Below are 23432 nucleotides of genomic sequence, written 5' to 3'. Positions count from 1 at the left end.
TTGAATCCTGTGTTGTGGAATGCCTCACGCTATAGAATGCCTAGAGCTTGAAAGGCACTTTGTGTCTGGGGAGTTTTATACGCCTATAAACAAGCAAGCACGCACGCACGCACGTACGCACGCGAACAAACATACAAGGAAGTAAGCAAACAAAGAAACACAAGCGCACCAACAAGAACGTCCCACGTTATGCAACCCGCGGAAACGCGCGAATAAAGTTGGCTTTGTCGCAAGGAGTGTTCTTTGAGGGGATCGAGAAATGTTTGAAAACTTTCGCTAATACCGCCTCGCTGTAATGATGAGGCTCGAAGACAATCCAGTACTTAGACACTCTTGCGACTCAGTAAAAGTTCAGCTTAAGGCAATACCGTACTTGTGAATGCGTTGCTGCAGACGGTGGCCTTGCAGCTGCAAATATCCCAGTAAAGAGTGCGGTGACAAGTGCGCGTAGACATGCAGACCTAATTAAGATCCCTAGGTCATAAACGCCTTTAGTAGTCGCAGTTAGGAAAACACGTGTGCAATTGTGTTGGGTACCGTTGTAACCTAAGAGGCTAGGGTTTGTGAGTCTCCAGGCTCATTAGACCCGTCTTATTTGTGTAGCGTTCGGCTGAACGTCAGGCCACCACATGCGTGCTTTCGCGTCGTCATTCGCCACCTGTAGAGACAGCGGCGTGCGATCACGTGGTTTCGGTGGATGTAGCATGATGGCGACACAGTTGGACGCCAAGCAGAGAATGCAATTATGGGGAACCCAATTTGATACTCGCGTATGTACTTTACACGCCTGCGAACAAAATCTCTCGAGGCTGGGAGTGTGTATGAAGCGCGAGGAATTTCATAGCGCGAGTTGTAAAGGAATTTCCCTGTGTGAGTTCCCTTTTCGTTGAAACGGCGTGTAGTTTTTAGAGGTCGGACGTTCAGGCATTAAAAATGCCGTTTTAGGCGTCCAAAATAGGCAGAAAAAGCAACGCCCTATGCCCCCACAGTCGTAAATATGAGAGCCATAAATATTTGCACAACTGCAGATAATTTCAAAGACATGAGCGACCTGTATCTACGACAGGAAAACCAAAAATGTTATTGTTACAATGACACAAAGGTGCCAACAGGGGAACCTAGCCGTCCAATTGCACATAAAAGTGCTGAACTATTGGCGATGCATTCGTTTATTCATGAAGCGCACCGCTCACATTCACGTTCAACGACCACAGTCGCTTGCTCGCACATTGCGTATAGTAAAACAGGCATGAGAAAGAATACTTTAGAACCGGGAGTATTGATTAAAAGAAGCGCTACTTTCTCTGCCTGGTGCAATGTAATATTATACAGCAAAAACAGACACAAAAAAATTTGAGAGACGACGATTTCTCAAGAAATTAACATGCTCTTTCATAAGGACTTTTAGCTACAACTTTAACCATTTTCTCATGTATAATAATACCATCCGAATCGTTCTTGCATAATTTCCCAACACTGCCAAATACACGTTCACACATTTGAAGAGCATTTTTTAAAAGGTGACTAGCAGCCGAACAGATTTACGATTGAAATACCGGTTTCAGAGCGCGTCGGCAGTGTTAATTTCCAGGCGTAAGGAAATGTAGCTCCCCAGCGGGGTTTAGCCGTTAACTTTTCAATATAGAAATGCTCTGCTGACAAAGATCTGTCCGATACTCAACGGTTGTGTTGAAAATAGAGTTGGATTTGAAGATGCTTCTTTAAAAGAAGACGCGACTTCACAAGTTTGGAGAAATCTGTTTGCAGCGCAGAATCACTGTGAAAATTGTAAAAACAATAGCAAAATCCTTCAATCTCCAGATTTTTTTATTCAGAATTGTGCCTCTTGTCACTAACAATGAGCGTCACATTTCACTGCTGCTACCGGTTGTTTTCAAGGGGTTGGCTGAACTAGACGACAAGGTTCAACCCAATAGAGTTCCGGACAGTCAATGCCAGCTGCCCGGTAACACGAATACTGATCTCAAACCGCACGAGAAAGCGAAAGTTGAGGCTATGTAGCGTTCATATAGACGCCTATTCGGAGAATAGGCACTTATTGGAAGTAAAGCGCGAACGTCAAAATAGGCATTTATAGGCACTATAAAAACACCATAAAAGAACTCCTTAGCCTCTAGTTCATGCTCATATATAAATGTAGGGCGATGGGAGCGCAAGAAACAAAATGGGCATTTTCCTATAATCCGGTCTCTAGTCATTTCCACGGTGGCCGCACAGTTAAAAGAACACACCGGTACTTTTGTTTGTACTCACGAAGGGAATTCGGGACGTGAGCCGGAGGGCGGCACACGCCCCGACTCTTGGCGAGAAAACATTTCTGTAATTAGTGGTACTTAAAACACAGGTATGAAGTGGTCACGAAGTGAAGGGTAACAGTGGATCCCTAGAGAAGGCAAGCGTTGCAGGGGGCGGCAGAAAGTTAGATGGGTAGATGAGATCAAGAAATTTGCGGGGATAAATTGGCCGCAGTTAGCACAGGACCGGGGTAATTGGAGATTAATGGGAGAGGCCTTTGCCCTGCAGTGGGCGTAGATAGGCTGCTGCTGCTGCTGCTGCTGCTGCTGCTGATGATGATGAAGTGGTACGAGTGTACGACGGAGATAGGCTCCAAGCATCATTGTTCTGCGTCGGTGAAAGCCCGTTGCGGCAAAACCAGCTGTCCCCCGAGTGTTCAGCACAAAACGGCTGCAACTCTGCTTTCCTTTGGTCCAACCACCATCAAAGCACCAAAAAACTAAAATTTGCTTATAACTTTCTCCTAAATTTTGTGTCAGCTCTATGCCGTGTGCTACGGAGTTTTGCTGGTCATACTCCTGTTCACAGAGCGGAATTGGTACTTTTTAATCAGTATAAATAGCATGCTCAAAGTACTCATGTAAGCGTAAGTACCCGTCTTCCAAACACGTCGCACGGCCACAAAGGGTTCACTAGATACATTTTCAGTCAGCTGGGGACATGAAGCAGTCGTTGCAGCTGGGTTTCTTGCACGTCTCAGACGCTATAGGTTCGGTTTCAACGCAAACCAAAATTTATCTAGTTTTGTTTCAACTCATTTGCTTTCTTTCTGTTGTTCATAAGCCGTTGGCCATTTTGTCGTGAGTCATCTGTTGGTCCCAACGCCGGACTATCAATTCAAAGAGTCAACCTATCCTCTCGCAGTACTAGATAAATCAAGAACGTGGCAATGAAATGAAGGTGTCCTTGCCAAGGTCGTTGACCACACGAAACGATCTTTATCGAACACAGAAAAATGTATAGGAAACAAATGTGACATCGAGGGCCAAGGTACAAATCCAAACATTTTCGGTGAAGAAAGAAGGGATATCGCAATCTGTTATTGTCAATGCGAAGCCGTTACATACCGCGCCTACCATGGCCATCGTCAATATCTGCGTCTGATAACGCCTACCGTTGTGTAGCCGGCCCAACCACATGCTCTACCTCCGATTAAAGAAGAAAAAAAAGAGGGTGAAAAAAGTTTTTCACCTGCAGCTGTTGAGAACGCGGGTATGCGGCGCTACAGGTATACCGGGGAAAAATAACCACATCGTCTCCCGGGCGGGTCAACAGCTTGCGACTGCCGTCCTTTCTCTTTTCGCGTGACTTCTCGTCTGTACAGAGGCGAAACAGGCGCGCTCAGCCGGTAAGACGAATCGCCGGTTCGCCATCGCATCCTGCCGCTGCATCGCGCTCGTTTGCCCCGAGCAGTTGCGGTGTAGCTCGGCCTTCACTTGCAGATCATGAAGGCCCCCGTTGTGCCCGGAGGAAAATACACGCTCGCCGCTGTCGCGGTGTTGCTGGCCTCACTAGTCTCGGTGCGGCTACCCGTCAAGGACGGCGTCGATCCGGACGCCGGCAGAAATGTTGTAAGTAGAAAGCGTCGGTCTCTTCTGCATGCGCGCGCGTATTGTGCCATTGTGTGACGCATGCTCCCACCACTTGTGTAAATAGCAGTGTACCGTGTTTACTTCATTTGGAGGTGGCCAAATTCTAGATTCATTTTTTGCGTGTTGGGAGGGACTTAAACTTTTTGCGCCGAAAATAAATGTATGATTAGGCCGATACGTTGAAGATATCTTGTGCGCTGAGTTTTTGGCGCACTTTCGTCCAGTACACAATCCATTACAATTGTTGTTTGGGCACCCTGAAGGTTCCCTTTGTCGACAGAAAATGTGCCTGCCGCTGAGCCAGACAGTCCTAACGACAAAGATTGTTGACAAGCTTCGCGTTCTAACCACCTTTGTCGTTATGCGACGGCGCTTTCATTTTTCTTTTCACATTTTAAACCTTGTGATCATGCTGACCCGCCACCGCTATACCTTCCCACGACATTATTTGAAAATTGACCGGTTGTGCAATTATGCAGGTTGGGTACGTGACTGAATCATCTACGGAGAGGCGTAATATTTGGCTTCTGAGAATTTACATGGCAACATTCCGGCACGGTAGCAAACGACCCATGTCAAGTGCTGTCCCCTCTCCAAAAAGAAGAAGGGTGTAGGGAGTGTAGGACGTCTTCTGTAGCAAATATCCCTTTACATTTCTTGAAACCCAGCGCACAGTGTACCTACACCGGTGGGCCGCGCAGTAATGCGACAAAAAGCCGAGTTATCCTGTAAGCGCGCGTCGTTGCCACGAGTTAATTCTGTCCCAAAGCTGTCCTCGAATGTTTCGGAGGAGTGGAAGTTTACCTCTTCAATCGCTCACAGCGCTCTATCTAATGTGGAAAAAAAAAAACTGGCTGCGTATCTGCTCCTCTCGTTTCAAATTGCGACGAAACACGATAGTCGGCTGGCGCCCCTGCCAAGTAAATGCTTCCCTTCTCTTTCCCGCTCACCGCTCATGCTGTTGCTCTTCCGTCCCGTTGCTCCCAAGATACACGCCAGAGGTTTGCTCAAGTCAATTTAAATTTACCGCGTTCGATCCACTGCTCCAAGTCGGGTGCCTCGAGCTAGCGCTGCCGTACTGCGGAGACGCGCGGGAATCCAGGCGCCCTACTCCAACGTTTATAGAACCACGTTGCCTATACTCCACGAGCACGCCAACTTCCAAGCGGAGCGTGGAACCTATCTATTGAAACCTTTCATTGCTGTTGCCGTTTGATTTTTAAATGCCGACAGAAGCTCTAGTAGCGCAGGCACCAGAAGGCGACGGTTTTCTGCAGTTGATGTAGCATTTCATTTGCTATCGCAAAAACCAAGTTCCCCATGAATTTTTGAATAAAGTAACACTGCAAACATCACTTATGTATTGATTTTACACATTATATTTGCGTAATGCCTTGTTCTTGTTCGATAGTGTTGACAAGTAGAAACATTGACACCGGACCCGGACCTTCAGATTTGGCTGTGGGTATATAAGACTATTGCGCCGCTTCTGTTTCACTTTGGCCGGGTGACTGAATCGAGTCACAGACAGACAGACAGAGAGATAGACAGACAGACAGACCAAATTTCTGCGTTTAAGTAGCCCAAGAGAGACTACCGTCTTTAAAAATGCAGTCCCCTTCGACTCCGTGAAAATGTTTGCAGAAAATAAATAGAATTATTTACTAATACGTAGCATTCTTATTCTGCTTGTCTTGAGTGTGAGTTTTTTCCAGCTAATATTTTCGTTTTTCTAAATATTTTCCGACCAATTATCTCCATTTACGCTATTATAACGATTACATTTGGAAATTTCGCGAAATCTGAATTATTGTGGAAATGCAGGGCTTTAAACAGTTCGCCATTTTTCGTAATTATTTTACATTGTTACTTTTATTTAGTTTTTCGAAATTTCTTTCGACCAATTATCTTATTTACGCTATTATAACGATTAAAGGGGGAACTTCCGCGATATCTGCATTTTTGTGGAAATGCAGGACGTTACATGGTCCTGGCTGTGGAGGCACTCGGCAAATAATGCGACGCATTAAAAGGAGGACGAGTGAAGCTGGGCGCCGTCCAATGTTGTTGACGCTGCTCCGCCCGCATCAGGGCGGAGCAGCGTCCGCCCTGCCCGCCGTCGTCGCTCGAGCTGGGCTCAAATCTCAAATTTACTCATATTTTACTCAAATCTTCCGATTACCGTCCCCCCTATGGCTGAATTACACTGGGATACCCTGCACATTTCCTTTCAGGTGCTTCTGAAAGGCCATATCGCTACAAGTTCCGTAAAGCACCACCGGCTACTATTCGCATAGAGTGTGGCAAGTTCCGAAATGCTCCATCTATTCAGCTGGTCTTTCACGGGCGCACATGGGCGTTGACGTAGTTGGTGTCGTCACCTTTGAAAGGCTTCTCTTTTTAAGGAAAAAAAAAGAGAGAGACCCAACTAGTCGAAACCAATTATCAATACCGATGAATTCAAAGAAAGGGCCGTGGGATAACACTGATGGCAGAGGACAGGTGATGACTGTTGCCCCGCAACGATGTCAAGAAGAAGACCGTGAGGTCGGGTGATGAGCCTTGTTTACTAGATATACAGGGTGTCCCAGCTATCATGCACCTAGATTTAAAAGAATAGCAATGGATTACTCGAAGCAAATCTAGTGGATAATCTTTTCAGTACTGTGGAGAAGCGGACCGTAATTTTTTTGCCACGAGAGGTATCTAACTGTGGTATTTTCAGCAGCGAACTAATTGCGTACACATTTATTCTTACTGATAAATAAAACCAGCGAAATATGAAAAATACCACGCGACGGCGCTCCCGTGCGAATCGTAACGCAGCGCCCCAAAATAAGTTGACCGAAAGCAACTGCTTCGCTTGTCACCCGCCCGCAGAGACAGCGCATCACCTTGATAATGGCATGCATGGAAGCAGCAGTAACAGCAAGTTTTGCGGGGCGCGTGCGGCAGATAAGGCACAAAGTCGGTAGCGATTTCTGCTTTCTTTCTTTTGTTTATTTTATGCAGCTAACTCAAGGCAGCCTTCTTGATGGCAATGCTTTACGATGCGCGTAAAAGCGCCGTCACGTGGCATTTTTTATATTTCGCGGGTTTTCTTTATCAGTCAGAATAAATGACTCCCCAATTAGTTCGTCGCTGAAATTACCGCAGTTAGATGCCCCTCTTGTGTACCTACAAGTGCCTCATTGAGAGTTTAATGAGTAGGAAAGTACTTCTTGACTTAGGTAATTAAATACAATTAATTAAGTAAATGTCCTTAACGAGAAAACTACTGTCCGCTTCTCCACTGCACTGGAAACATTATACACTAGTTTTTTTTGAGTAACGCCATTACTTTTTTTTTAATTTTGGGGCATGATAGTTGGGACACGTGTCCCAACTATCATGCCCCAAAATAAATCCTTACTAAATACATAAAGGGTACCCTTTATGTATTTAGTAAGGATTTATTCGTGAGCTTTATTAAGTATGATTACTACTTTGCCTTCTTCTGTCGCCGTTTTGAAAGAGTACAGGCCAAGAGTGCGTGGTTTATTCATATAGGCGCACCAAGTGTCACGACACGCATATCCCGCGCACGTATTCAGGCCTACATCTACACTGAACGCACCCCGAAGCAGCCATGAGGAAAAGATGCAATGAAATGCGTCCACGAATCACAAAACAAAGTACGCGTTACCCTGTATTAGAAAGCACGCCAAGAGTTTCGACTGCCGAGGCACCGTAACGTCCTTGGGACATGTACTTTGGTTAGAGCCCTTGACAACCCGCACCTGGCCGGTCTGAAGATTACCGACGGGAAATTAAGCAAGCTGACAGAAGAAGAGGAAAATTTTCAATAACAATCAACCAGGAGTTGCTTGCGATATTGCCGGCCATATTGCCGCAATCGCATTTCACGCATGGCATGAGGCATCGTTAGTGGTGCTCGTTACAGGTAAATAGAGCCGTTGCGGTGTGCGATCATTTATTTGCTCCAGTCTCCTTTTCTGCACAGCTGCCGGGCATAAATCGGGTTCCGAATACTCCACGGTTTACTACTGCAGGCGTTTGCTCTCTCTAACAGCAACCCAAGAAATTTGGAAGGGGAGGTGAATTGAATTTCGCACGCTTACGGAAAATTTCAGGCGGGAAGTCGTGATGCTTGAGAGAATAAGTGTACTCGAGCGAGCTGATGTTGCGACTATTTGCCGCAATCGTCTGCAGATTTTTTACTTACATTGCTTCTTTATTATGGTATGGTGACATCTGTGAATCGTTTCTAATATATATATATATATATATATATAAATATATATATATATATATATATATATATATGGAGAGAGAGAGAGAGAGAGAGAGAGAGAGAGAGAGAGAGAGAGAGAGAGAGAGAGAGAGAGAGAGAGAGAGAGAGAGAGAGAGAGAGAGAGAGAGAGAGAGAGAGAGAGAGAGATTGAACCACCTTATTCAGGGGTCAGGGGTGGCGGGAGACGACCTTGTGGGCGGTGGAGACGAGGGTGGTCTAGGTCTCTAAAGTCGAGCTCCGCAGGGCATGTTCCTAGTGGGTAGGTGCAGGGAAAGGGGCAAGGGGGGGGGGAAGCGCCGTTTCTCTACTCGCGTCTGTCACATTGCGACCATCGTCAGACGGTATCAATGCGGATGCGCAGCCCAGCACGCATTTGAAAAACAAAATAGTCTTGTTAGTCCAAAAGTTCTAAAGATCGAATCCAGGCCGGCCTGGCTCCCGCATAGGGTATCATCATAAACACTCGGCAAGGCTGCTCGCCGATAAGCTATAACTCTGAGGTTTCTATTATGTTTCGATGCCTCTTCTAGGGCAAGTTAAGCGGAGATAAGGATCATAATGGTGCGTACATTTCGCCACAACTGCAAACAAAAAACACCGACAGCCAAATCTTGTGCTGTTGCTGCTGTAGACACGCATGCGAACGCATGTTGGACAAATCAGAATTGTCAAAAGAGGAGTTCTGGTTAACTCAACGACCACCGTGGACTCTCGCTACTTGTACCTTGCTAAAATCTAGCCGAGTTATGTTTACAACTCAGGTAATGAAGTCAAAGTTTGTAGCATTATACCTTAGCGGGCCGTCTTAACTTGGTTGATTTAAGTGGTAAAATAGAAATGGCGAAAGGCAAATTAACGAGACTGCACTACGCGCCGGGTCAACTGCCCGGGACCAATAACGCTTAAGGCATAAGCAAAAAAGCCGACATCTGGCGTCCAGCGGCGTCTGGCGTCTGTGTCCATCTTCCTTACCTTTCTGAAGAGCGGGTGACGCGGCACTGTTACTCTAATTCACTTCACAATCTGTGCGCAGCTAGAACAGTGGATGCTACGTTGTTCTCAACAATCCGCCCACTGAGCATGTCTAAACCGCCGTGAAGAAGAGCGACAGTAGGCGTTCCTCTCAGTTCCACCTGCCGATCGGGGGATGAAGCTATACTTCCAAGGCCACAGCGCCTACTCTCCTTTGTTCACGGTGAGGTAGACGTGCTCAGTGAGCGGATTTTGAGAACAACGTAGCATTGTGCTATTTGCCCGCAGCTTATGAAAAGAACTACAGAGTAGATTGTTTATGGTTGCTGATTTCAAGATGAGGGGACGAATGCGTCAGTGAGAATCGGGAGGGCCGTGTTTGGGTGCCGGTGCAGATGACGCAAACCAATGTGGCAGGTTCTGCGCAGAATGTGCATGGTGTTGTGAAAAGTGCGCGGGTTGGACTTTAATGGTTTCACATTCACAACTACTAAGCGCTTAGGTGTCCTCGAACTTTATTTTTTGGTTGCAGCCCAGCATAGTCTACACGTCAGATTCTACTTTAAAACAACCTTCGCGTGTACCGGATTGACATGTGGGAATATATTCTCCATTTGTCTTCATCACATGAGCACTGTCTCCACGCAGTCGGAGGTCATTGCCGACAAAGGCTACCCGGTGGAAGAGCACGAGGTGACCACCCGCGACGGCTACGTCCTCTCCCTGCAGCGGATTCCCCGCGGCAGGGAAGAGAATGCCACTGCGCATGTGCAGCGCGCTAGTCCTCGGCGGACGCCCGTCCTCATCGAACACGCACTCTTCTTCTCGTCCTTTGACTGGGTGCTCAACAGGCCCGACCAGAGTCTGCGTGAGTGGCGGATGCACGGGGAGGGGCAGAGATTGCCCTGCATGCGGCGATGACTAGAGGGGAGTGGCATTATGGTGTAGGTAAGGGGTAGTGACCTCAGCACTTTCCTAAAGCGTCGCAGATAATAGCGCCACCAAGTCTACTCTGAGTGGCATGCAGCCCATAGGACCAGGCGGTCGGATGTCCACCCTACCACGCTGCATCCCCATCCCACACTCCCTCATGAATAACATGATAAACCTTGAGAAGGAATGATACAGTTAACATTAAGGGGAAGGGTCCGGCCCTTTTGCTCGAAACTTGACATTGGTAAGGTGTTTCTGTGTATTGTGTTCTGATTTTTTGGCCATAATTCGCTGCCTGAAACGTAATAATCGGCAGCAATAATAACAATTACGGTGTCGAGAACATATATCACTTCTCCATGCCAGATTATTACGTCCATAGTAATGAAGTCATCCATTCCTCAAGTTTATCACAACGCAAGCTTCGGTCACAGTTAGTGTTGCCTGTCTATTAAGGAGCCTGCAATGTCTTCTATGTGTTCGCTGCTCTCGTACCCGCCCGTGCAGCATGGGCGGTTACGACCGCGAAATTACCCTGCCCGGATAACTTCAAAAACGGCTTGAATACAACTGTTATGACATGCTTAGCTATGTGGAGATATACACTTTATTAAGTTGCCTATTTTCTGACCATGAGAGTATCAGGTATAAGTAAAAAAAAAAGAGTTTAGGAATAAATTATGGCACCTCGTGCTGCGTGCGCCAATAAACTGTGGTCGCCTGTTGCGATGAAAGGTGAAGAGGCACAGAGGGGATGTACAGATAGAAGAGTTGGTACAAAAAAAAAAACAAATAAAAAACCCATGCAGCCTACCTCCTTTGCGGTATCCATCTCAATACAATTAGCATTGTACGTGTAATGGCAGGGATATAATGGTGACCTTGCGCCTTCTTAACAACTGAAGGTAGCCACCTCTCTACATCCTGCGAACAAGTAGCGGTAACACAGAGCTTTTACTACATCGGAGCTATTGCGCATGCGCACATAGCATGTGCTGGCTTCTTGATGCGTGGCGATTTTGAGACCATCCTTCCTACTGATGTGGCGACACACGCGGTCGCCGCGCGCTTCCGGGTGTGCTTAAGATTTCTGTTGAACTGAATTCCTTTCACCCACCCTTCCACCTCCCACACCACGGCCCCTCCGCCCCCTTGCAACTCTCGTTTCCTTTCCTGCCCTCTCTCTCCTAGTACTCCTCCCCTCTGTCATCCTGCGCACTCTCATAGAGGCTTCACGCCCATGGCTCGTCGTGAGAAGAGCGACAAGGACATACCGCCGAGTGGCCAGGATAGGCCCATTCATCTGAGGACATTAACATTGGCATAACTGATAAATTATTTCAGATTTCAAAATATTATTTCTTGAAGAGGCGGGAACATTTGAAGCCTTCCCGCGGAACATGAATGTCGTCACTGGAATTTAAGCGTGGTTTGTGTGCTGCTCACAGTATGTCGGTGGCCCTTCTTTGTGCAATAAGTAATACCTCAGGGATCTTTTACTTTCTTGCTCTCTAAATTTCAGCCTACATTCTGGCCGACGCCGGGTTCGATGTGTGGCTTGGAAACGTGAGAGGAAATACCCTGTCCAGGCATCTGCGCTACACGCGTGCAGACAAAGAGTTCTGGGATTATAGGTAAGACGGCAAAGCCCATCTCATCATCAGGCCGCGCAGTGACTCTGCATCCTGTGCCTGTAAACGGTGTGCCCAGAATGTATCATTTCAGCCCGGATTCAGTATCAAACAGAGGGTGGTCACGCCTCTCTTCAAAGTGGGCACTCCTGCCTCCTACCGTTGCACAAATATGAGTAATTGCTAGTTCAAAAACAGTGTCGAATTCTTCAAGCTTGCGAAATTGTGGATGTGTTTCTATCTCTTATTAACAGCAATAGAGAGACATACACATTTAACAATTAAACGCTGATTAGCCTTTAATAAAAACATCGTCATTATACATAATGCTTAGGCAATGATAAAATTCTTCTTTTCTGGAAGTTGTATGCTTTTCCTAAACAGGTTAATACGAGCGAAGCCCTTCCCGTGCACCCAAGGTGCCTAAGCTTGATCTATTAGAAACTTGTTCACCAGAATAACATGTCAACCGTTTGCTTTGGTTTTGGCGTTAACCACTGCGCAGCCATGAAGAGGTCAATTGTAGCGGAGGAAAATTGCGGAGCAGAATATGGACCCTACATACCTACTTACATATTGGACATATTCTTCGCTCATGAGGAGCAGGATTTGGTGACCTACATAGTAGAACAAATTGTTCGCTGGAGCTAGGCATTCGTAGCGTTTTGCGATAAAAATGGCTACTCGATCACACGTTTACAGAGTGCGACCAAACTGTCTGCACGTTACAAGCGTCGAGACTGACATGGGCACGCAACCTGTTCTGTTCATCGCGTTCAAGACGGGGACAAAATCACGCCTTCTCACTCGGTTACTGCGATGAACTAATCGCTAAAGTAAATCTTCGCAATGTAGCAGAGAACAAGTCTTCAGTAAGCATCCCAAGCCCGTGATACTCCGAAAAATTTTAACACCAGAGCTTTTTAGCCCGAGCTTCGTCCATCCACCGCACCAAAAAACCTCGAAGCCTCCAATAAGAAAGTGAGTTCAGGGAGGCCCCGGGAATCGAACCCGGAACCGTCACGACGTGAAACCGGCTACCTAACCACTAGGCCACTCCAAAGGCCCATGGACGGTTAGCGGCGGCGAGGAACAATAAGATGTGCAGCCAATTGGAAAGAAAAGAAAACCGCTTCCCGCGGTCCCAATCAAACCTGGTCCCTCGCTTTAAGAAACAGGCGTGTACCCAATTTAGCTGCCATCGCATTCCAGGCGCACAGTATGTTGTTTGGCTTCGTGGCGCGGACGCTGTCTTTGGACTTCGCCGCGGGTTCTAGCGCGTGCTAACGCGGTACACTTTGGGAGAGATGTGAAAACCTGCAGACGAAGCGATCCGGGCCTGAGAGTCGTGAAGAACTTTCAGCGGCATGTTCGAAAATAAATGTGAGTTGCAACTGCCCGGTGTCTGACGAAGGGAGAGGAGCCGCTAGCTCTGCTGCTTCTCCAGCCTTGCAACACAAGCTGCGCCATTTTTTTTCTGAACATGCCATGCTGCCACCAAATTGCACACTAAGGCAAGTTCATCTAAATGTAACGTGGCTGAGAAAACGATGTTAGGAGCGACCTTAATTTGCTACACGTTGTCAGCGCGTTCGCCGTTTCACCGCGGCAATGCACCAGCCCGGTTTTCCTACCTGTACACACCATCGGTGGCTGAGGCGTTGAGCCCAAGGGCGGGAGTTTGATCCCGGCCGCGGTGGATGCTTTTCAGATGGAGCCAGAAAGCGAAAGCGACCGTGTGTCGAGATTTCAGCGCACGTGAAAAATCCCCAGGTGGCCAAGAAATAAATGCGGAACGCTTCAATACAGCTCGCGTTACAGCGCAGGTGTAGCTGTGGTGTGTAAACCCCATAATTTTCGTCTTTTGCCAGCTGTACTGGCCGTTGAAAATTTTCAAAATTGTGCCCTTTTCAGTGTTCCGAAGTTCCAAATACTAAAATGCTTCAATGCTTCTCGCATTTATCGCTAAATGTTGAAGAATTCCTTCTTTAGTGGAAGCCAATTCTTCAGAGAGTCAAGAAAGCAGTGTTCAACTCTAATTTTAAGCACATCGCGCTGATGCTTGCATGCTTGCTGCCCAAACACTAGCGCCATTTCTCATTTCATGGTGGTTAAGGGCATCATTTATTTTGCGATATTTGCCATGCTCACAACTACCTCTGTTCGTAACATTCAATTTACACGAGCGTCGCCGCCCTGTCTGAGATACCAGCATCCATGATAATCACGGGTGAAGTAACGGGCTCCCACACAGGGAAGGCTCTTGGTAATGTCCCTCCAAAAGCCAAGACGAAGGAATAGTTCTAGCGGCGCAAGTGACAAGACGTCAGTCGCTGATATTGTAGCCGACCAATCAGGTTGTAGGTAATGCAAAAGGCAACCAGGAATCGCTGCATTCATCACGGCTTTCTTTCTTGACGCCTCGTCTCAGTGTCAGCCCCGAATACCATAGGCACGGCACCCTGCAGGCAGTGGGTGATAACAAGCCGAGAAACCACCACTCCTTTGTAGATGCCCTAGCGTGCGCTACAGGCAATTTTATTAGGAAAGGGGCTGCGCGCACAGTGGCCTGTCTGGCGCACGGTGCCTATATTAACATCCAAGCCGTTCAGCAAATAGTAATTTTTCGTGACCGGAGACACATTCCAACTTCGAGAGATTGGCTAAGACTGGCCGAAAAACACCTCCTGCTTTCGCCGTAATCGTCGCAACACTTGCTCCGAACAAGAAAGAGAAATCATACGTACACCCCTCCAATTTGAAGCCCAATGATTATCACTCCCAAAAAATTAAATAAGGTTACACTTATAGCAACAATGATGGAGTAAAGGTCGTTGCTGCAGTGAAGAGAAGGAAAATCGGCTGCTATTGTGGACGTAAACCTTCGTGATGGTCGTGAAAGTTGCATACAGCTTCACTACCTTCAAGTCTGACGCCTTAGTGTGAGCTTGCTTCATTTTTTATGACTTACACGGTGCAGCCGATGACAAGCATCCAGAGCGCCTATATTTTGGGCATGCAAGAATAACGAAATGTTTTCAGGATACCACGAAGCCTGGCTAGGAGAGCTTTCGTGCATATTTAGTGCTTATTATTTCGAATATTAGGATTACGCTAAGTATGCCAAGTTAACCACTGACCGCTTATAGTACAGTAAAAGCTCGTTAATTCGAACCCCATTAATTCAGAAATTCGGATAATCCGGCACTCCTACTTCTTCCCTTCTGAAATGAACCCTAGGACCGCGTACCTTCGTTATTTCTTTGCAAACCAAACCGGGCACCGCTTAAGTCGGACCATCGCCTTCCCGATACGCTAGCCGCAACTCGCCGTCCTCCACCTACCCGCACTTTCCCCCTGCGTACATCGCGGACGGTAAATAGCCGGTGATGCTCGCTGTTTACTCAATAAAAGCTGCGGATACACTCTCGCTGCTCTGGAAGAAATCTGCTACGCTTCTCCATCCAATACTCTCGCGCTGCACGAATTTTCACACGTAAAAAAGCTTGTACTTTCCACCCAGCTATCTGCCAAAAGGCAAACAAGCATCACTGTCTTCTTAGCAAAGTAAATGTATGCATAAACGAATCTAAATGTGCTGTTTTTGGCGTTTATTGCATAATTCGATGTTAAAATAATTCGTACATTTTTTTACACCCTGGAGTTCCGAATTAACGAGATTCCCTGTACTACTTTGTGCAGCTAGCACTATCGCGCGAGCGTCCGCCGATCGGCCCGTCAGCTTCTTATCGAGGTGTGAAACGGATAAATCGTGGTCATTATCTACCATACAGAAAGCGTACAGCCAGACAGTGGCCGTACGGCCGCCAAATATCTCCGCACTTGCTTACTATCGCTGATTTCGCCTCTTCAAGCCTTGATCGGGGCTGACGTATCCGCCGGGTGACTGTCGCGCGATACGGTTGGAATACCGGGCTGTTGTACATTTTATATCACTTTGCTATGCGCTTGTCGAACTTGATAAATATTTTTCATCAAGTATTACTTCACAGAAAAAGAACCTTTTTTCGCACCTCTTTGTTTCTAGTTTCCAGGAGATAACAGAGTACGATCTTCCGGATACAATTGACTTCGTGCTGAACAAAACCGGCCAAAGCAAACTCTTCTACGTGGGTCACTCCATTGGAGCAGGAGCGCTTTTTGGACTCCTCTCCGAAAAGCCACACTACAATGAAAAGGTACGTCCAGCGCAAAACCTGGAAGTTCCGAACCAGCTAACGAACATTTTTCCCCATTCATCAAATATGTCTACCTGGTTTATTTCGTTATGGGAAAGGTTAATCAGGAAGTCTTTAGGATGAAACGTTTAGATAAATCGTCAAAAAATGCACTACAACTCCGGCAAGTATCCAAACCGACAGTAACTAACACCCTGCGAAGGCGCTAGCAGAGTCCTGTACTCTGCCTCAAGTTTTATTAGTAAAAAGGCGCTCGACTTGAAAGAAATCAAGAAGTATAGGATAAAAACTTCACACTAGCAGAAAAGGGCTTCAACGCAATCGTCTTTTTTTTGTTTCTGCTGGTCCAACCAAGATTATAAACAGGTGTTACCACATAGCTATTTAAAAATATCTATCCTAGTTGATGATAAGCAAGCAAATTCATGGAGCGCCGTACGTGTTGCTGTGCACACTCTCTTTTCTGTTTAAGGGAGTTAAATTGGACACTTGAAAGACCAAGGTCAACAAAACTTGACCACTCTTGCCCGTAAAATAAAATCTCACTAAAGAATTGGTCGCGTATCTGCTCACTTTCCTGCGAATGTCGTCGGAAGACCGTGTAGTCTTCCGCCAGCTTTGTCACGTAAATGCCTCTTTCTCTCTCACGCCCACCTCTTACGCTCTCCCCTCACACAGTCCTTCCTCCCTTCTGCCAGGAAAAACACACTGAAAGTTTGCTCAAGCCAATTCAATTTTCCCGCTTTTCAGTGATCGCGCCATCTATTGGAACCTTCTGTTAACGTCAAATTTGGAACACTGCCACGCGATCAAGGCTCGTGTGAGCTTGTTTTGTATTTGGGGTCAGAATATTGTTTCCAGCGGGTATTTTTTATTTGCTGTCGCAAATATCAAGTACACATTTTGAAAAATCAAAATTACACTGCGGTTACTAGATGTACATTGATGGTTTGCCTGAAATTTGCTGAATGTTTTTCTTTTGCTCAACAATGTTGACAAGTATGTTTAAGTTTAGTGGATGGGAAAGGTTTTGGGTATATAAACTCGTTCAAGCATTCTCCTACTTTTGGCGCGGATGGCTGAGTCGACAGACAGACAGACAGACAGACAGACAGACAGACAGACAGACAGACAGACAGACAGACAGACAGACAGACAGACAGACAGACAGACAGACAGACAGACAGACAGACAGACAGAGATCTACAAACATACATAGATGCAGTCATCCAGACCGACAGTCCTGCCAAAATTTTCAGGTTTACTTAGCCCAACAAAGACTATTGTTAAAAAACAAGTGCAGTGGTAACAGCTTAACGTACCTATTGTTAAAAAACAAGTGCAGTGGTAACAGCTTAACGTACCTATAAAAACAAGTCAATCTCATTTCAAGTTTCTTTTGCTGTTTGCTGCTACATTATCAAAGTCGTATTTTTATTAGGCTTGAGGCCAGCTCAATGCATTTTCAAAGTATAAAATACATACCACCGTTTTTTCGCCATCAAAGCGAAGCGTGTTCCCTTCTGTTTGAGCTTCAACAAGCAGCTAGACTTCCTTTCTGCAACGGGGAGGTTTGGAAACGGGCTAAGGCTTGGGGCGATCGTTTTCACGTTCGAGTCACTTTTAAGTAACAGATATTTTACAGTTGGCGACAAAATTTGCAATTATAACGTTTTGTTCCCTCGAGGTCAGAGCACTCGATGCGTATATCAGCGTCTGAACCCTGCAAATCGGAAAACGGTAGTTTTCTTAGCCAGGGACTGATTTTTCCCATCAAATTTTGTGCCGTTCTTCCATCACACCATACTTTGGAGGCGGCGGTGCTAGTAGACATCGATGCCCTGCATGTTTGCATTTTAGTGGAAGCATATCTTTGTGTAGTAGAAAAGGTTTATTTTGACGTCAGACATGAGACGTTTGCGTCTTGTGTTGCGTTTATACCAAAGCAAACTGATATTCAAACGTCTTTCTGGCCAACAGTTAGTTAGTGCCGTTCAATTGCGCCAGTACTTATGAATACGTGTCACGATATTGCAACTTCAACGTCTTTAATTTATGTTTTAAACAGATGATGCCTTTACTTGTAGACGTTGCATTACTTCTTCAATGTGAAGAAAAAGAAATGGCCTGGTGTACTACTTGTAAACCTAGTTATTACGAGAGAAAGCTGAAGCGCACGCACACACGACCCCGCCGAATGGTCATCCATGGCGAGACTGAGCAACCAAGCGCTGGCGAAACAGCCGTTAGACCGTCCTCTAGTTGGGCTTCGAGTGAGGTCAGTTGTGAAGCAAGACCTGCCACAGGTGTGCGCCGGCGGCTCAAGGTCATTGTGACGCGATGAATGACCTTGCGAGACATGAACTAGTAGAGCTTTCGCTCTAATAAATTAGGCTCATCTCATCGCAGTTAACGCGTCTTGAGTGCACAGATGTATGAGGAGGCTTCGGCGTCAGGCAGTTGTCAGTATGGGGTAGTCGTGCTTGAACCGTGGAACGGGGACCCTCATCGAAATAAAAAATAGCGGTTCGCATGGCCGAAGATAATGGCCGCAATGATGGTTCCCCTGCACCTACTTCAAGCATTCATTGCGGCTTGCCGCTACACTCATCCGTGCGCGTTAAAATCTTTATTAGGCTCACTGCATTAGAACTGACTTTAGTCGCAGTTTGAAAACAACGTTACGTTTCGTGTGGAACAGTTGACTGGAGCCGGGAAGTTATTTGGTCACGCTCAAACTCAAAATCGTGCACGAGAGGCTGTCACATTTATATTGACAACCGCTAATTACACCCTAGTAAAACCAGTAATACCGGTAACAGCGAAGCGAGGGGAACTATGCGGTCACTAAAAACCTATATTATTTACGCTATTTCAACAACAAGCTTCAGCATACACCAAGCTTCCGAAGGTCAAACTATCTTCAATAAGTCGTCATTAAAACCAGCCTCATCTTTTCTACATTAAAAAATGCAGCATCGGTGTCGCACTTGTAATATTCTTCCAGTATTGTGCCTGGCTTTTCGCAATGGAATCTATTGATGGTTAGACTACGCTTCCTTTATCTATTGGCACTTAAACGACATTGAAAGATGTATTTAAAAGTGTTCCCATCAAGCAATAGAACTAAAGAAAGAAGCTGTGGGCTTATGCCTGTCAGCGTGTGTTCTTCGCTTAAATTTGTTTTTATGCTAGGTGACTGATTTTCTGGGTCGTCTCAGTCATACGATTTAAAAGTGTCACCTGTTCAGCAGAAGGAATCCGCAAGAAGCGAATGCATTAAAAAGCTACTGGGCGATTTCAGTATTTGCTATAAGTTCTTGCGGCAGTGTCCGAATGCCGACGCAGCCTCTGTTTTTCTTCATCTTTTTAAAAAGAAGCTTTCTATACCTCACTGCTGGCGACCGCCTCATCACCAAACTCACTGCAGGAAAGCCTCCCTATACACTTGGTTTCCCAAAACGATATTGATAATAAGCGAAGGCACATCAAGTGCCTCAAGAAAAAAAAGACGTTTCCTGTGGTCGGAATCGAACCACGGTCCCTCACGTTATGAATCGGACATCTATCCGACAGCACCATCTTTTTTCCTTTACTGCATGGAAAACTTTCAATTATTATGCAATTCAAAAGTTATCAGTCGTCCGAGAAGATACACATCACTGCAGCAGAAATAAGGCGTCCGTCAAACCTCCGGCAAGCAGACACACACGTCGTACAGATGCAGCCACTTTCTGGTAGGTCACTACTTAGTGCCGCATAAATGCTCCGCACCAACGAAGCCTGCTCCCCAAAAATGGACTTCGTTGGGAGAGGGGGCTTTGCATGCCGGTGAGTCATGCGGCACTTCCACAAGCTATACAATCCCATCACAACAAATATATCATGGGGCACTAAAGTAAAATCTCGAAAAAGCAAGAACCGAATTGTATAAGGGGTAATGTCCACGTCTTTTTTTACAGTTCGTTGCAAAACATCCGAGAAAAACAGTGCATTCCGGCGCAAAACGAAGCAATGATGAATTGTTTCAAGTTACATAAGTGGCAATTGGCGGACCAACGAATAGACATTCCTTTTTCTCGCAACCATCGTTTCCCTCGGAGTGTTGGGGTACGCAGCTTAAAGAAAAACGTTTTTACATTTGGCGAAGGACACGCACGCATGACCCGCTTTAGCACACTGTCCTTATAGTGGCCAATGTAGGGCTGGCCCTGGGAAGAGGCTTTCTAATAAAGTGTTCGTGAAAGCCTTCTTAGAAAGGGTAAGTAGATATTGCAGGAACAACTTCGCTGTAAGAAAGGGAAAAGTGGCAACCATCTTCATTAAAAGCCCCATGGCCGCTTCGTACTAACTTCAACCGTGGAGACAAGCAGAAAAGGTAAATGAACTTATTCGATATTCAGTAACGTTTAGTAGAAGTGGGTGATGCGTCAATATATACAAGAAAAAAAGAGACACCTGTTGGTGTACAAACAAATGAGTTGGCCCACCACCTCCAGACACTAATTGAAGATACAAATTGTTCCTGCGCATAAATTCCCATTGATACCCCCGCACAAAAGTCGCAGAAATTCAATGTATTGCTCGGACTTTAGAACGCGTGCAATGAAAGCTTTGTGACAAGGAAGGCATTACAGACCTGCGCACGTGAAAACAGAACGTTCTCGCCATATACATGATTCCGAGACTCGCTTGACATTTTTGAGTGCAAATGACCAATGGGGCCCGGTGTTTCGTGTTTGGTACGACGGCACACATAGGAATTGAAGTCGTCATTATCCCAAGTAATTCCAGCAAATCGGGAGGGTTTCGTTCCTAGTTTCCCAAACCAAAATCCCCTTTTTTTTTGTATTCACAGCCGCTCCAGATGCGTCATAAAACTGCCTGGTCAGTTTCAAGGCTTCCTGAACGCTTCTTTTATCAACACGAAAACACGCAATGTCATCCACTTAAACAAAGACTTAAACTTCGCAGGATAACCAGTGAAAATCCCGTATTCTTTGAGTATGTAAATACTAGGGAACAGAGGTTCGAGGTGGAAAGCAAACAACACGGGTGAAAGGGGCAGCCTTGTCTAACAGACGACTTTTTCGCAACTTTGTTAGACAGAACGCGGTTAACGACAAGTCGTGTGGTGCACTGTTTGAAGAAACCAAAATGCCTTCATACAATATATTACCTAAATTTACTGCTGCCAGTAGTGCCAATAGAAAATCCGTAAAATTCGATCAAATGCCTTTGAAAGATCGATTTGGATAGGTGCCACCTGCTGTACCGAATTAAACACGCAGTCCACCACTGGACGAGCAATGAGTACATTTGTTGGAATGCTCCTACCCCGAGCACTGCCGGTTTGGTGAGTTCCCACTTAACTAGTGATGACAACTTGAAGGCGTCTAGATAAAATTTTCGCGAAAATATTATAATCTACATTGCAGAGAGATATTAACGAATAGACTTCGAAAACTTTCAATTTTTGTTCATCTTGAATTTTCGGAATTAACACTGTGTCTCCTAAATAAAAGGTTAACTGGAAAACGTGATGATCGTATGCTGCTTTAATATGTCTAACAGAATTCGAGCACGGATCTCACAGAACCTTTGATAAAACTCTCCACTCAGACCACCTGGCCCTGGGGTATCGCTAGTCTTAAGGTCAGAGATGACTGTTTTAACTTCTGCAAGTGTTATAGGCCCAGACACAAAAGCGCCCTCATCGTCTAATAGCTTAGGAAGTAGGTCAACAAGGAAACTCATTTTGTGCCCGCGAGCCAAGTGACTTGACCCCTCTAATTGTGTGCTGTAATGGTCATAAAAAGCACTAGTAATTTCAGCTGCTTCGGTTTACCTAATACCTTTATTCCTTTATGCTGAACTTCAATTACTTACCCTGCAAGTGCTGCTTCTCTCTTATCGCTAAGCAAATGGCGACTGGGGTAGCTGTCAAACAACCTGCCAGTTCTTTACACGTTCGAAGCAGTTTGGATTTGGGACTTTGGCTTTAACTTTGGCTTAGAATGAATAGGAGAAAGCTTCGTGTTTTAATCATCTTTCTCTTAAAAAAGGGACTTTGATTTTTGATGCCTTGTCTGCGCAGTTGAAGCCCGTGGTAAATATGCGCCCGTAAAATTCGACGGGATGCGACTACGCCCACTACAGGTTTGTATGGGCTTGGAGATACACAGCAGATAACATCAGAGAATGTCTTCCAAGCAGCTTGAAGACAGTCGGGTGAAGTTGCCGGCTATCAGTACGATTACTCTCTTAAACGGAGTACTTGACACTTAAACTTTCCAAAGCACATGAACTCCGTGGAACCTCTGAACATGTGTCAAAGCTGAAATCGCCATCGCGGTTGCCTGTGTGGAATTGCGCTTAGATAGAGACATATATCTACAGACAACTTTCCTTCCGGTGTTTCGTATCTGGATGGAAGCAAGGAGGCTCACGCGTATTATTTTGAACTTGACCTAAACCTTAAGAACTTGTTATCCAACACTTGTGGTGTAAGGAAAATATTCAGATTTTTTTCCCACTGAACTATAGTGAATGCATGTCTTACACAATTTTTTTTTTGCGCTGCTGTATTTCAGATACTGCTATTTTCTGCAATGGCTCCAGCAGTCGTGTACAAAAATATGAAATCTGGCATTCGTCACCTCTTTACGCCTATAGACCAAATAGCAGTGAGTGGATTGCAAGCGATGCTTTAAACCGCTTTTTATATCATTTACTAATGATAAAATGTCATTTTAAGTTGTTTGACCACTCCCCTTGTCTCACGCTCGCAGGCACTGGCCGGGCTTTTTGGAAGCTATGACTTCATGTCCCGCGGCGGATTTGTGTCGTTCTTGGGCAACACTATATGCCGGAGCTCGGCAATCAGGCCGGTGTGTAAAATGGTTATAAACAGCATCTGTGGCCAACCGAGTCACGATTTCAACGAGGTGAGAGATTGTAGGTAGAAGGAACGCTGCATTTCGACAAACCATCAGACAAAATTAACCGCGCATTTGCTCACTTCGCTGCAAATGTCGAAATGCGATAGCCTTCTGCCGCCCCTGCCATGTAAATGCCTCTATTCTTTTTCTGTTCCACCCCTCACGATCTTCTCTCCCATTCTCCCTCCTCCCGCGATAAACACGGTGAAGGTTTTGCGCAACTTGATTCATGGCGCGCCTCCAACTGCTCGTGTGCAATCTACTGGAACCTTCCTTTACGGCTGGACTTCTTGGAATGCCGCCATGAAGTATAGGATGGGGCGCGAGTGCTTTTTGTATTTTTCTTCAGAACATTGTTTTCAACGCGTATTGCTTTGTCTGCTATCGCAAAAATTATGCAGTCGTGTGTTGTAATTTTTCTATTTTCTGTACATTGTTGACACGCATGGAATTTGGTTCAAGATTTAGCGGTTTGTACAGAATTTTGACGTTTATAAACTTCTCGTTGAAAAAATTATTCTTAATTTATGACCGGTTGGCTAAATCGCAAAACG

General features: G+C 45.8%; 1 protein-coding gene across 2 annotated transcripts in view; it reads left to right on the top strand.

Annotated features, from left to right (window-relative positions):
- The window catches only part of LOC144145946 (gastric triacylglycerol lipase-like), a 44112-nt gene that overhangs the window by 3338 nt on the left and 17342 nt on the right, over positions 1 to 23432 (top strand). Inside the window, exons 1-7 of one of the 2 annotated variants that reach the window (XM_077677816.1) lie at positions 3520 to 3664; positions 3759 to 3887; positions 9823 to 10042; positions 11630 to 11741; positions 15787 to 15937; positions 22531 to 22623; positions 22729 to 22884. In XM_077677816.1, coding sequence (XP_077533942.1) covers positions 3762 to 3887; positions 9823 to 10042; positions 11630 to 11741; positions 15787 to 15937; positions 22531 to 22623; positions 22729 to 22884 — 858 coding nt within the window. In that variant the 5' untranslated portion in view covers positions 3520 to 3664; positions 3759 to 3761. Of the gene's footprint in view, positions 1 to 3519; positions 3665 to 3758; positions 3888 to 9822; positions 10043 to 11629; positions 11742 to 15786; positions 15938 to 22530; positions 22624 to 22728; positions 22885 to 23432 lie in introns of those variants that run through there. The other variant, XM_077677815.1, reaches the window with a different exon arrangement.

This window comes from Haemaphysalis longicornis, unplaced genomic scaffold (assembly GCF_048455015.1).
Source record: "Haemaphysalis longicornis isolate Haplotype H1 unplaced genomic scaffold, Haemaphysalis longicornis Haplotype H1 scaffold_7, whole genome shotgun sequence".
Classification (NCBI taxonomy): domain Eukaryota; kingdom Metazoa; phylum Arthropoda; class Arachnida; order Ixodida; family Ixodidae; genus Haemaphysalis; species Haemaphysalis longicornis.
Note: the sequence above shows the minus strand (reverse complement) of the source record. Positions and strands in the feature narration are given on the sequence as shown.